At 40.4% G+C, this 15,666-nt stretch overlaps 1 protein-coding gene across 4 annotated transcripts in view; it reads left to right on the forward strand.

Annotated features, from left to right (window-relative positions):
• Positions 1–15,666, forward strand: part of PRKG1 (protein kinase cGMP-dependent 1) — a 583,016-nt gene that overhangs the window by 424,984 nt on the left and 142,366 nt on the right. For all 4 annotated transcript variants that reach the window (XM_035137531.2, XM_035137530.2, XM_060274879.1 and 1 more), the window contains one exon: positions 8,219–8,282. In XM_035137531.2, the coding sequence (XP_034993422.2) occupies positions 8,219–8,282 (64 nt within the window). The remainder of the gene's footprint in view (positions 1–8,218; positions 8,283–15,666) is intronic.

The raw sequence follows: 15,666 nt of genomic DNA on the forward strand, positions 1-15,666 counted from the left end.
ACGCGCCAAAAGCCACTGGGAGGTTCTGATTCAAGCTAAACAGATGGGTCTTTGTAAATAGCACTGCCATTAGCACTGTAAATACTCAGCACCAATAAAACCATAAAATGCAGAGCTGTGGAGAGTCGTTACTCTGAAGTAGCCTTCTCCAGGCACCGTGACAGCATCAAATATTATTTGATTGTATTTTACCCTGTTTTGTTATGTTATAGTTTATGGCATTGTAAGCCATCTTGAGTATATTTTATTTTATTAATAAATTTCTATGTTACCCTTCATCCAAGGAGCACAATATAAAAACACAATAATACATAACACAATAATAAGCAAAAACAGTAACCCCCCACAGTTTAAAAGGCCACAGATTGTTTCATTAGCCCAAGGCCTGAGAGAAGAATGTTTTTGTCCAGCTGATGCAGTTTAGCTGGGGGTGATGAGGCAGATGTTGCTTGGAGCTATTGAGTCGGAGCTTCAGTCCAATGAGGAGCCATGTACCCTCAAGTGCCCCACTGCAGAGGTGGATTTAGGGGAGCACAACTGGTCTGGTCACACTGGCCACTAAGCTTCAGGGGCGCTGCAGGGAACGCCACAACTGTGATTTAGAACGGAGCATGAGAAACGGTGGGGAGGTGTTTGTACCAAAACTCCACCAGAAAGGGTATACAACTATTTTCATACAAAAGATCCTCATTTGCCGAATGATTATACTCTAGGAAAGATACAGCATGGTGTATGTATAGAATTCTGTATAGAAAATGTGTAATATTAGAAAGAAAGTCTATTTTATTAGATGAATGATGCAGTTCCTTCCTTTTTTGTTGCTGAGCTGAAAATAATGAGCAAAATGGCTTGCATTTGTCCTGCCAAAGTAATATCCAAAACATATATTATTATGCTGATATACTGTCAAGTGTAGCAGGCATAGCTGCTAGACTGAAATCAAATGGTCAGTTGAACTTGATTTAGGTTATCATAAATATCCTTTGTAGATATTGTCAGTGAATATTTAACTAGTTTTGAAATCATAAGGCTCATATCTCAATGAATGTAAATTGCAGTGTAGTGATGCCTTTTCTTCAGTTAGCAGCTTTGACATTCACTAAGACTAAGGAGCTAGTGTTGTCTGTGACTTTGAGCTTCAGCTTGTCTTTTACAAAGACAGTTTTGTTTTTATTATCTCTAAAAGTGTCAAAATAGTAAGGGGATTAGATTTTGGCTCCCCCCCCCAGTATGCTTTCTATGATTTTATGGGGATTAGATGCTCATTTTGCCATGCAAAAGAATTCATTTAGATTGTTACATCCAGTGAGACCCTTTTTTAAAAAGATATTCTATGGCTGAGATAATGCCTGCAACCTTTGCGTTAGGGCTGGGGAATTTTTTACCCACCCATGGGCAACCTTATAGGAGCTGGATGCCAGTGATAGGGGAAGCCAGGGGGCAAAAAGTGGGTGGTGCAATAGATGTGACTTAACTTCATACGTCAGGCTATATTCCAGCCACACACAAAAATCAGAGGGTTCTGCACACACCCAAACACCACCCAGGCGAGCAAGAGGCTTTGTAGCTCAAGGGCATCTTTCAGTCAGACAAAAGTACTTGAGGTGGGCACAAAGCAGGGGCAATGGGGTGTGTGTTCTGGGGAAGAGTCCTGAGGCTGGTTAGAGAGGCCTGAAGCATTTGGCTCCCATCACTGATTGAAGACAGGGTTCAGCATCCCTTGCCCTAATGATCCCATTGGTCTTTAATGAGATTAATACCCAAATGTCTAAATATATAAAAATAGCGTTTAGAGACAGTACTTCCTTGGACCCTCTCACACATAGCTGTCAACTTTCAGATTTGAAAATAAGGGATCAGCAGCAGCCTCACCTGTCCCAGGGACAGTCTATGGTATATCTAACAATCCAGGATAGCAGTGGGAAACAGCGCTGGAATAAGGGAATTCCCAGCAAAAAAAAGGGAGGGTTGACAGCTATGCTCTCACAAGAGTGAATGCACAATTCTGAAATGATATTCCAAGTCAAGGATGCCTATGTAATTGTTACACTTGTAGGGATCATATATTCTGTGTAGAAGCAAAACTTTGTCCATTTGGTACTCCCTGTCCCTTTTGACAAATATTTGTATGGCTGACAGATTGGTAAATGCCATGGTTTATTGGCTTCTCCTGTTAAAATTCAATTTTCTTACACTCCCTTGAACAATGCAACGGCTGTCCATGCAGAAATCCCTGAATACCAGGTGTAACATCTTGTTAGTGCCAACATCATTCTTAGATAACAGTGTTGCCACAGCTCCATCTACTTAGGCTTCTAAAGTTGTCAGATTGTACCTATAGCCATTATCACGCATCACTTCTGTTTTCAGGTAACTTGCTAAACAGAAAATGAGAAAACCTAGTTCTTTATGTCAAGGTACCATGCATCTTTCTAGGAAAGCAACCTGTATTTCATACAATTGCTTCCTGGTGGTCTTCAAAATGATTGTCAGTTGCATTCAGTTTGCTGACAGAAGACTCTTTGATTCTGTGGAAACTCCCATCAATATAATGGGCAAGGGTGCTATTTTCACTCCCCCTCTCTTTTAAAAGGGTATCCCAAACTAGGCGTGATGGAGCTGAAGGGAGGGTGTAAATATATGGGGGGGGGTGTTTGGTTTTCCTATTCCACTAACAAATGCTCCTGCAGATACCAAGAGCCTTCTGTTATCAAAGGCTCCTAGGTTCAAATGCGAGAGTATTGAGGAAATCTGATATCAAAAAGAAATTGACTGTCAAATAATGTAACTATTCTCCTGAATACTTTTTGTTGTTGTTGTTCTTATGTTGAGGGTCAGGAACCTGGGGGTGATTGAGGCCTCTCTTACCCTCACCCCCCCCCCCTTTGCCGCTCATCATCTGCTTCATATTCCTCAAGTGCTTTTGCTTAGCTGACATGAAGTGTGAAGTATCTTCATTGCCTGGCAAGATTGAAGTCTCCCCCCTCCCCCGCATCCCTCCCTTTCCCACCGTAAAAAGTTCCCATTCTTACTTGAAATCACAATTGTCCGTCTCATGTAGTTTGTACTGTATGTTAATTTTGCCATTTTCGCATAGCTCATCAATTTTTCTTGCCATTGTGGTTTCGTTGGGACTTCCTCATTCTTTCATCTTTGTGCTAACAAGACTCTTGCCACTGTTGTAGCATACATAAATAAGTTCTTTGTTTTCCTTGGCAGGTCTTGTCCTAAAATCCCTAACAAAAATGCTACTGGGTTGTTGTTGTTTTTACAAATGTTCTTTTTTTAAAAAAATGAATTCATTAAATATCATCTCCCAATTTTTTTTCACTTCTCTACATTCCCACAACATATGATAAAATATACCTTCCTTTTCTTTCCATTTACAACATTTATTTAACCCAGTTTTGTACATTTTTGCCATTTTTACTGGTGTAATATACCATCTATACATCATTTTCATGTAATTTTCCTTCAAAAGAGAACAGTCTGTAAATTTTAAATCTACTTTCCACAATTTTTCCCAGTCCTCAAATTGTAAGAAAGAAATATACTTCTCTCCACAGTTCTTTCCCTTCTCAAACAGTGGCGAGGAATGAGAGTTAGTCTATAGTTTCTGATTGTAATCAGACTGTAATCCAAAATATTTGTAGTTTTAATGTTTTAATGTATTATAATCCAAATTATAAATTCCAAGAGATATGCTTCCAAAGATGCCAGAGACATTTAAGAAGTTACTTGCTGGCAGAACTATTTCAGTAAAGTTCCTGGTCTTCGATCAGCACTTTTAATCCAACTCCCACTCCAGCTGTTCCAGGGTCTCTTCCCTTCCTGGGAGATTTCTCTCCCAATGAAGGTAGAGAGTTGTCCTGCAAGCCTCGGTTTGTGCCTCCAAGTTCCAGGATTTAGGATTTAAATTCTTGTATTTCCCAGCCTCTCTTTAAACAATAGCCTTTTTGCTGCTCTGCCAGTTATCACTCAGTCTGTCAAGTTGTATCTCTGCCCAGCTGCCAATATATGTTTCAAAGTTGCCCTGCTGAAGAACAACTGAATAAATTGTATCCAATATGTATACAAAGAGAAGGGAAATCTCTTCTGTTCCAAAGTTGGTAAATAGTCTCCTTTAGCTGCTGCTACTATGCTCTGCTCCCATTCACAAAAAGTTCCCTTGCAGAGTCTGTCCACAGAAAATGGAAGCTGATTTCCTTTTTTGCTTTCGTTTTGCCAAATCAATAAATTTGGATCTAAATTCCTCTTAAAAGTTTTAATTTGGTTGTTACCTCTGTTTGGAAAATCCACTGCTTATGGTGACAGCATGTGGCTTCAGCTGCAGGGTACATTGAAGCTGTGAGCAGACTCAAGCCTCTTCCCCTTTCCCCTTTGCAACGCAGCGAAGGGTAAATCAAGGTTGGGGCGAGTTCTCCACGCTCCACTGGACCCTTTAGACCCCCCACTTGTCCATGGTTTTTTTTTCAGGGGGCGCCTAGCCCTGGCACACACCCCTAGGCGCCCTTACAGCAAGAACCGTGTCGTCCCCCATTGCCTCCGCAGCAAACCGGAAGTATTGCTCTGCCCAGTTTTTCCCTTTGCTCCACCCACTTTTAACTTTAGCTCCGCCCACCACTGTTGTGCAGTTCCCAGTAGTTCCCCTGAGGGAATGTGGCTCTTGGACTGGCAAAGGTGTTCCATCCCTGCCTTACAGGGTAACTCATGAAGACTCATGAGTGTGCTACAGCCAACCCGAAATTGTGGGATCCCATGCATAATAAATTATGTTGCCATATTTCTGAGTTGCTGCAGAAATTTTGCCTGCTAAATGCAGGGTGGTATCAGAGTTCATTTCATCATTCACCACTTCTGGCAACCTAATGTAATGTGACTTGATAGATCCAAATCATGTGACTGGCTGATTCATTATATATAGTTTTTCTTTGGAGGTCATTTCAGGTACCATCCTGCCTCAGTTTTGTTACGTGATAGTTTTAAAATGTTATGATCTACCTTTAACCATTGGAAAGTACATGGTGTGGCTTCATAAGTCACAGAAGCATGGGGGGAAATAGAGAATTTTTCCCATGTCCATTCTAGTACTTTGTTTATTCGATATACACATCTGTAAAGATTGCTGGCTTAAGGAAAAAGTGAAGGATAAGCGAGGCAGCACAATTACTATTAAATGGCTTTTGTAAAACGTTCGTTCCCCTTATCAACAGATCACAGAAATGCAAACGAAAATCTAGGCTTTTAAAATAAGGAATGTTGAAGTTCCTTGATAAGATCAGTATTGCTGGAGAAATATCCCTCGAAATACAGCCTTTCTACCCTTCAATAAGCAACTGTAGGGGAGCTTTTATATTTTCTAGGTTACATCTTAGTGCATGTGAGCCACATTGACCCAACAGAGATGGTGATTTCCAGAATCCTTTGCAATGTAGCAGATTAATTATTGTTAATAGTGCTTCATGGGGAAGGAAGTTTGAAAACCAGCGGGCCAGCCAGGGAGGAACTTCTATATTCTCATTTTGGCATTGCCATACTGGTTCTCCTTTACCTGTTCCCTCCACACCCTTTTCCTTGCATGTTATGCCTTTTTAGTTTTTAAACCAAAGGGCACAGTTTATCTCTCATTTTTAAAAAATAAATGTGAGTTGCTTTAGGAAACAATATTTGAGAAGTAGGATAGAAATCAAATTAATTCTAGGTGCTACATCACAATTATGTTGGTTTTGCAGATTTTTAAAACTTCAGTACATGTAAAAAAGAGACTGCTATTTCAGAGGGGCTGTTCTGTACCCTGCTCCTAAATAATGCATTGTGACAGAGTAGATTTGTCTTGCTATGCTGTATAATCCTAAACCTGTAAGATCTCTGCCATCCCCAGCTGGGAAAACCTTACATCGCAGGAGGCATAACACTTACTGTTTTTATATTGATTTATTACGGCCTTGTATTTTAAATATTGTTGTAAGCCCCTCTGAGCAATGCAAATACATTGGAAGGTCTGTATTTAAATCTCTCAGGTTGGCTTATAATAGATATAAAATTCTCCACCTTAAAGAATCTCCTCTGCTTGTTCTCTATATGCATAGAAATTCCACAGGATTTTATGTATGGGCCATGCTGTCAAATCATTTAATGAAATGCTGTTAAGTCCTTAGTCATCAGTTTGATGATGCCAAGGAACTCAAGCATATTTTTGCTCATAATTCAAGTATGAAATTCTGCATTTATACATTCTTGTAAATATGTATTTTTCATCGAGCTCTTATTTTTTTTTAAAAAAAATTACGCTGTCTCAGTAGTATAAGGTATAAATATATAAATGCTGTCACTTTCCAGGTATTTATGCATGCACGCAAAAGCTCATACCAATGAAAAGCTTAGTTGGTCTCTAAGGTACTTCTGGAAGGAATTTTTTTTTATCTTGGTTCAGGTATTTAGAAGCATTCATGGGTTATGTGTACTGTTGGCAATCCTTGTTAAAGATGTCTTGTTTACTATACTAGTAATTTTGTCACTCCGGGACATCATTTATTTTGGACTTGTGCTCTGTCAACATTTCTAATTGCTTAATTATCTGCTCTGTGGCTGAAATAATGCTTCAGAAATGAATGCTCTTCACCCCCATTTTCCCCACTTACATGTGAACTTAATTTGCTCCTTACCTTATAGAGTCATACCTCGGTTTAAGTACGCTTCCGTTTGAGTACTTTCAGTTTAAGTACTCTGTGGACCCATCTGCAACGGATTAATCCACTTTCCATTACTTTCAATGGGAAAGTTCGCTTCAGGTTAAGTACGGACTTCCAGAACCAATTGTTTACTTAAACAGTGGTACCACTGTATTTCCAATATTGAGATTTTTTAGTTCATTGAGATAAAGTTCATCAGATATATCAAAGATCGAGGAAATGATTTAATCAAGTTCAGCAGCAGCCCTCACAGAAATCTTTTCCCTGTGGGCATACCCTTTGGTAGTTCCATCTTTATCCATTATTAACAGTTTGAAATATCATTCCATTTTCTGCCTGCACTAATTTGCTGAGTTAGCTTCTGTTAATTATGACTTTAATCTGTGATTCAGAGCACGACAGGGGGCAAAATTAACCAATTTCCACAGCAATTTTTTACTGTGCTGCTTCATTCTCTCTTTTTTTCAACTGACAGTGTGGAACAGAGCTGGTGTGAATATGTTACCTACAAAGAGATCTGGGCATTACCACTTTGTTGCCTTTTGGTCTTTTCACTAACCATATTGCAGACTTGCACAACATTGCCGAGATTCTTTCCTAACAGAATTTTATTCACTACTGGAAACTATCTTAGATAGTATGCTCATGGATATGAATTTGAAAAGTTCTCAGAAGGATGGATCTGTGGCTATGTGAAATGTCTATTGCTTATGTTACTGTATTCTTGTGAAAATCTATAAAAATATATGTGCTGGCAAGGTAAATATAAGGAAGGACTTTCCATTAAGAAAGAAACCACTAAGAACACTGATTTGTGGCACTTTGTAGCCAGCTTCCCATGCTTCAGTTAAAGCCCAGGGAAAGACACGAGTTAATTCTATCCATGGGGCATTTTCATATCTGAAAAGTCGGCAACCAGGAAATATGCAGAGTGCTAGAGAAATGTTTAATGGAAAGAAAAACATATTCATCACCCTCCATATATTTCAGCAATAAGTGCAACCTCACACTGCCCAAAATTCTAAGGAAATTTTAAAGTGCCCTATGAATGAGCAGAAAGATGGAAGCCTCTCTTTTTTGGTGAAATAAAACTTTTAAGAAATTAGAAGACAGATTTTGGTGCAATACTGATTTTTGTATTCTTACTTACATCCTTTTGCCAGGAAAACTCGATATTAAAATTGTGGTGCTGATTAATGTTACAGTCCTTGATCTCCTTTTGCTAGACACAGAAGTTCCTCATGGGTATATATTCATGCTCACAGTTTGAAAATATACACGGAATTTATTCTCTGCCTCCTAAAATGGTGTCAAATTTTTCTGTTAGTATGTTCTAAACACTTTGATGCTTCTAGCTAAATATAAAATTGGCATTTTAATGTTTTATTTGGAAAAGAACTATTGAACCTGTGTTAATCTATATGGATGTTTAACAACTACAATTTACTTTGCTGTTGTAAGTGGTTAAGAGCTTCTAGATATGATTTTATATATACCCTTATGGCCTTTCTCACTTTATATTACAGCGTTCCTACATTCCAGAGCCTTCCTGAAGAGATACTCAGTAAGCTTGCTGATGTCCTGGAAGAGGTATTTAACTTTTAATGGTTTGTGTTAGAATGAGGAGTATAGTAGGAAGTCTTTTGTTTACAAAATAAGTTCACCTATGCCAGCCACTTCTGGGGCACTTCTACTGTGGTGTAGTGGTTAAGAGCGGTAGACTCGTAATCTGGGGAACCGGGTTTGCATCTCCGCTCCTCCACATGCAGCTGCTGGGTGACCTTGGGCTAGTCACATTTCTCTGAAGTCTCTCAGCCCCACTCACCTCACAGGGTGTCTGTTGTGGGGGAGGAAGGGAAAGGAGATTGTTAGCCGCTTTGAGACTCCTTCGGGTAGTGATAAAGCAGGATATCAAATCCAAACTCTTCTTCTTCTTCTCTTGGATAATGGTGTTTATGGTGCAACTGATGATCTTTTCACCTTATTCCCCTCCCCCCAAAGGACAAGTGGCATATGGCATATAGTCTACTTCAGCAGAGATTCTATTTCTAGGGAATTAAAAAATTGACATTTTCCTGATCACACCTTCAAAGTTGGAAAAACCAACAACTTTTAAAGTGTATTTAGCATACTCATACTTGTTGTATTGGATGTGAATTAGCACGGCACCAGATACTAACCTCAGCCCTCAATTTGGGCTTCACATTCATTTAATAGTGGTGCTTAGAGCTGCTATGGGGGTTGTGGTTGGAATTATGACTTCAGGAATGATCCCCAGCTGTTTACAACATGAAGCCTAACAGCCACCCCACCCCAATCAGCTCAGAAATCACCTAAACGTAGGCTCCAGTGGGAATGGAGAATGGCTTTAGATGGTAGGGGATGCCTTAGTCGTATGGTAGCCATAGTTGCTAAGAAAGCCGGAAGCAACCATTTCTGCTAGGGAGCTTAGAGATCTCAGGAAGAGGCCTCTGCCATTGTCAGCCTTCTTCACTGTTAGGTTCCCTTTACTCACCTTGCAAGGGAAGTTTGAGAAAATTTGGAGAGCAGAAATTCTGGAGGATTGGTGACAACTCACTTGGGCTCAGTCTTTCCAAGCTCTCTCTCAGAAAAAAATATAGTGCAAAATATCTAGTCAATTAAGATTTCAGCTCAAGGGAAATCATATGTCCACAGCTTTTTGAACAGTTGAGTTCAGCATGTACAGCTGACATAGTGCTCCTGGATGACAGACTGGTTGAAACTGTAAGTGATAAAAGACCCGAAGCAATGTTACAACAGGGTCTCAGATACCTCTCTACCAGACTTCCTTGTCTTTTCTGACTGGTCTGGCACTACAGAGGTTGTGACCAGCTTATGCCACCTGGTCCAACAAATGTTTCCAGCCAGTTATTCCACTGAAATTAAGCTCACTAGGTTTAAAATACACTGCCTTTTGGCAGTTGCACTATTAGCATGAATCTTTTTAAAATGAATACATGTTTCACTGCCTATAGTAGAGTCAGTGCCTTCTTTTTCTCCATCATTCTTGTGGCCTTATGCCTTCCATCTTCTCTGCAATTCTGCCCCATCTCACTTTTCAATGGAATTCGGATGAGCTAGGCTTCATATAATTCCATGCAATTAAGGTATACTAATGCTAGAATTTTGATGAACAATTTTTAATGACCCTCAAGTCCTGGGGGATGTGGCAAGTCTTGTATCTGCTCATTCAAAATGTATTAAATACATGTTAATTTCACATCAAGCAACTTGTGAATGTTATTTGTAATTTGCTTCCTAATTACTACTTTTGCACCTGCAAAATTGCATACTAGAAATTCCTGTAGGCACAATTAATGTCCATTAATATGTCATCTTATGTGCGTTAATTATATGACATCTATACATGCAAACTGTGTGCCGTTCTCCTTGCGATTATGTATTTTCACATGTTCTTGGTCTATACAAGAAAATAAGCTGTGTTTCTTGAGCAACAACTCACGATTTAAATGTTCACAAGGATAGTTTTGACATTTAAAAAGCAGTTACCATCTGACCTTCATTAATATTTATATACGGTCTTTTCCTGCTTTTATCTAGCTGCTAGATTCTAGCACATGGACAATGAAATCGATGTCCAAGGAAAAATAGTAATTTGGGCTACAAATTGTATAACATGTAAACTGTTCCTTTGAAACATAAGGTATATGGGGAAAGTGGTGAATCTGCAGAACAAACACTATAAATTGTGTGTTTTCTTTCTAAAAACAGGTAGTTTAGTTGTAAGCTTGAAGTAATTATATATCAATTTCAAATGGAAAAGTCAGTAAAATGCTTTAATGACATAAGCTTCAAAATAGAGTAGATAGAAAAATGTGGCACTACAATAAAAAAGCAATAACTGTCGGACGTATAATTAAATATTGCCAGGCCCACACCACATGTTAAGAAAAATTGATGCTGGAAGCCATAGCCCCCTTTTCAAGTACCTGTTTTCCTCTTTCTAGTGTCTGATGTATGAGCATTTCTTTGGCCTACTCTACATAATTGACTGCTGTTAGTGCGGGTAGGGAAATATGTATCTTAATGATATCAGGCTGAACTAAATATTATTCAGTGAAGGAGCCCTTTGTTCTTTGTGTTGTATAGTTCCACCCTAATTTTGCATCCTAATTTTAAATACATCAACCATCATTAATGAAAAGAGGCCTGGCATGAGATGTATACAAGTATCGGACTCCTCCCCTCTAGAAATGAAAAATATCAGTGTTGGGTTATTCCGCAGCATTTCCCCCTAATTTCTGTCTTGCTCCTTGCTGTCAGTTTCCCCATTCCAGCTTGCATTAGAATATAAACAACTACAATTATGCGCTCACGTATTATATGCATGTAAACACTGCTTTCAATATATATATATATAGAGAGAGAGAGAGAGAGAGAGAGAGAGAGAGAGATTAAGCAGTATCAAAAATGATCTAAGTAAATAAATAAATAATGTATCTATAATGGATATATCATTTTAGCAGTTTCCTTTTCCTGCATACATTGCATTATGCCATAAAAGAAACTGCAAAAATGTTCCTTTGAGAATGGCACGCCTCTAGAAAAATCTCTGTCTTTACATAACCAAAGAGTTGGTCAAGTAGGTAACTTGTGGACATAGGAGCTAATGGGTGCAAGCAGAGTAGAAAAGAGCATGCAAGCCTTCTCAATAGCTTTTCCTTTTGCAAGCATATTCCAGTTGCACTTCCCTCCATCCCATTCCCATCCCTCTGATTGCGGCTGGTTTTGGAACTTCAGCCTCCATCAGACAGCAAAGCTTTAATTAGATTTTTTTTAAGGACCCCAAGCTGAATCAGGTAATCTCCAGAGCACATAAGCAGGGTTTGAAGCAAATTCTGTGGTTCTGCACACTGCTAATATATAGGATTGCACTATTACCAATACGTGTGCTTAGGAGCACAGCCTTTCTTTTTCAACCTTATCTAATATGGTTTATCTCAGAAGGTTTTCTGGATTTCTGTTTTGTTTTTATTTATGGATAGCATTCCGTATGCATGATATAAATCTCTCTGCCTGTGATGTTTCACCAAAATCAAAGGTACTTAAATTATCTTTCAAAGTAACTGCATTTTTATCTAGGTTGGTAGTCTTACAAGCACTGAATGAGAATAGCTGACAGGCACTGTTTGAGGCAAGGAATAATCTCTCCTTTCTTCATAGCACAATTTAATATCCTCTTTCTCCTTATGAAACTCTGTGAATAATCTAACATGGCTGCAGTGCAGCTCTCTTACAAACTGTTAGCTAATACACAGTAGCAAAAAAAGCTACTTGAAATTGCCTATTAGGCGATTCTTATGTGCAAATGCTGTTGTGAGGATGGTGGTAAAAAGACTGTTATGTAATGAGATCACATTTTTAAATTTGGAAATTGTATGATGATTTTATTAAGCATACTGTAATGGATGTGAATTATCAAAGCACCAAGGCATCAGGGCCGTGTTACCCATAGGTGCCAGGGGTGCAGGGCACCCGGGCACTGGGCTCCCAGGGGTGCCAGGCTGAGAGTCCGGGGCCGAGATTTGGAGCCTGGGGATTGGGAAGAGCCAACAGCAGGGCCTGTTGGAGTGCCACAGCTCTTCTGCTACGGGAGAGTGAGGCACTGAGGCAGCCGGCTGGCTCCACCCTCCTGCACGCCTGGGATTGGCAGGTTCGACTGTTGTTGTGCTGGGCTCTGCTTGCCCCCCCCCCGGTGCCCGGTGCCCGGTGCCCCGCCTCAGGCTCCTCTGTTGGTGCCGAGGCAGCTGGCCAGGCCAGCTCTGCCATGCATGCTAGAAAAAGGTCAACAACTTTGGGGTTACCCCCCCTTAAAAAAAGGTTGACAACCTTGGGCAACCTGGGGGGGGGCAGGCGGATCTTTGCACCCCGCCACCACATATGCTTAAGACGGCTCTGCAAGTCATCATCCTACGGCATGCTTAATATCATTGAATTATTTTAAATATATTGAACTAAAATAGCTTAAGGCCACAATTCTGTGCAAACATTTCTGGAAGTCTCTGTTCCAATGCACAGTACCACTTTAGACTAAAGGTGAGAGCTAACATGATTGAAAGCTCTTTCACACAAAAATAATACCCCCCCCCAATCTCTCTCTCTCTCTCTCTCTCTCTCTCTCTCTCTGGAGGGTGTGCACACTAGCCCCAAGATCTAGCTTGTATTTGTAGCTATGGCAAGCAGTCTGATTTGTTACTCTGGGACTTTCCAAATTGACTTGTTTTACTTTAACAAGTCTAGTTTCAGCCCCATTCACTATAATAGGGAATCTGAGAAATGGACTTCTGTGCCCCACCCCACCCCACCCCCAATTTTGGGGGCTATAGCATATTTTCCCTGGAGACAAGAGATCTCTCTCTTGACTTGCATAGGTGGAAAAAGACACTGGATCACCAGAGAAGACAGTAGTGGAAGAAACTGTACCCTTTCCAGCAAGGGCCCTCGCATCGCAAGGTGTTTGGTGGTGGTGGGCTCCCCTACCTCTGATTTTCAGCTTCTCACTGGGAGAGAGAAATCTCTCCATTAACTTGAGAAGAGATTTTTTTTGGGGGGGGGAGAGGGGGGGAAAGACCATGGATCCCGAGGAAAGACTGGAGCTGGATCTAGACACATCAAAGAAGCATTTCAGTTTAAAGCGTTGTAAATTTAAACAGGGAAAGCAGGTAGAGAAAAAATGGGACTCCATGTCGCCATCTGGTGGCACCATGTTATATCGCACATACAATACATATAAATCGCATTTTCTTTACCAGTCTAGTTGAGTCCTGGGAGAAATGTCATCTTCCCAACCACAGATTTTGGGGGATACATCTCCTTTTGGGAGATAGAGGTCTTTCCATTAACTTGCATAGGAGAAAGGTGATAGTAATAACATTTTTTTTTAAAAAAAAATAGCAGCAGAGATCCAGGTAAACAACCTGACTTTTAAATATTTGCAATGTTTACCGGATTTGAGCAACTGTGTTGGCATTTAGCAAAAGGTGCATGCGTAGATCTGGTGCATATGTGTTGCACAGACAACGGCCATTTTGTGTGTGTTCAAGGCATGCATGTCCATACATGCATGTGCCATGGTTGGACACTGAATAGGGCATAATGTGGCGGGGTGGGCTTACATATGGCCTGCCATCACACATAATGACCCGGAAAGCAACCCCCCCCCCTGCAAATTGGGGGTTGCCTGTATCTGTATGCATTGGTTTAAACTGCCTTGATATTTTATGCAGGTGGTTGGTTTATAAATATTTTTTATAAATAAAGTAAGAAATTGCACCCCATGACTGCAGTCATGCACACAGGTACCTCTGTGTGAGACTTAAGTATGGATATGTGAGCCCTGAATCATTGGATGGGAGAAAAATAGTTCCCCCTACGCTATCAACTAAATTCTAGCATTTCAGTTTAACTGGCTTTTAGAGCAAGCTGTTAAAGTGACCCCCCCCTTTTTTTTGTTTCATCAGACTCAAGTATTTGTCACTTTAAAGTATTCTTGAAGTGGGGAGGACTCAATTGTTCAATGCTCCTATAACAGGTTTGTATTCAACTCTCTGTGAGTAATGAGAGTGGAGAGGTTGACAGAATTGAATAGCATACCTCATAAAAAGAAACTGATCTGTAAACTCAAGATAAATTCAAGTGTAATAGTGTGGCACAGAAAAAGGAGTCTAGAATAAAAGGTATGGGGAAGTCAGTCCCAAACTTCGGGAAGAAGAGTGGAAGATTATTAAATTCTAAAGTCTAGCTAACACAAAAACAAAACTATTTCTGAACATTAGATTGCACAGTCTGTGCCAGCCCTTCCTCTGAGGTCAAGAGGCAATATGCCTCTAAATACCGGTTGCTATGAACAGGAGGTGGGCAGAGGCTGTTGTGCTCATGTGCTGCCTGTGAGTTTCCCACAGGTATCTGCTTGCCCACTGTTAGAACTGGATCCTGGACTAGGTGAGCCGTTATCCTGATGCCGCATGCTGTTCTTACATTATAAAATAGTATAGTTATATAGAAATCTGCCCATTAACTTTTCACAGCTGGAAGGTCATTTTCACAGAGCAGAGAGCATTTGTACTAAGAAATGCAAACTTCTCTCTCCCCCCCCCAAGTGTGTTACACAGAGCTGGCCCACCCATAAGGCTTTGTGAGTCAGCTGCCTCAGATGGCAGGCTGGGGGCAGCTGGTAGGGTACGGCAGATCCGGGTCCATGAGGAGTGTGCATCTTTCCGCCATCCATGCTTGCAAGCCACTTTCCTCACCCACTTCTGCCCCCTCACTGCTGCCTGCTCCTCTGTAGCCTCCTGTTTCCTCCCCTGACACCTTCAGTCACCTCACTGTGGTATCTCCACTGGTAAGAAATATGTGGCAACGTTCATAAATCTGAAGCAGTCCTATGCCTGGTTTTACTTAGAGTTTAGTGTGGCTTACTTCCGCACAAACTGTGCATAGGATTGCACTGTTGATTGGTGTAACTGTGGACACAATTTCTCTGATTCTTGTACACTATGTGAAGCACAATACTAATTGGGTTTACTCAGAAGTAGAGCCCACTGATTTTAACGGTGCTTACTACTAGGTAAGTGTACACAGGATTACAGTCACAGCCAGTGCTTTTTATCTTAAAAAATGTTTAGGGGTACTCTAATTTTCCTACTCATATTGAAAGAGTGCCCCTCAATGAGGCCAAACTCAGATTCACAAAATGTTTAGGGGTATGCAAAATGTTTAGGGGTAGCCCCGGGGGGGGGGAAGCATTGGTTATAGCAGATCCTTGCCTCCCACAACAAGAAACATGGTCTTTGATTATGTAGTAAAGGAAAAGTTATCATCTTATGTGCTTGGGGTAATTTCTTTATAACCAGAATAGCAATACTATCCATACCAATGTGGTAATAGATTAATAGAATCATGGAGTTGATTCTATGGAGTTGAAAGGGACCCC

Source organism: Zootoca vivipara, chromosome 5, assembly GCF_963506605.1.
Source record: "Zootoca vivipara chromosome 5, rZooViv1.1, whole genome shotgun sequence".
Classification (NCBI taxonomy): domain Eukaryota; kingdom Metazoa; phylum Chordata; class Lepidosauria; order Squamata; family Lacertidae; genus Zootoca; species Zootoca vivipara.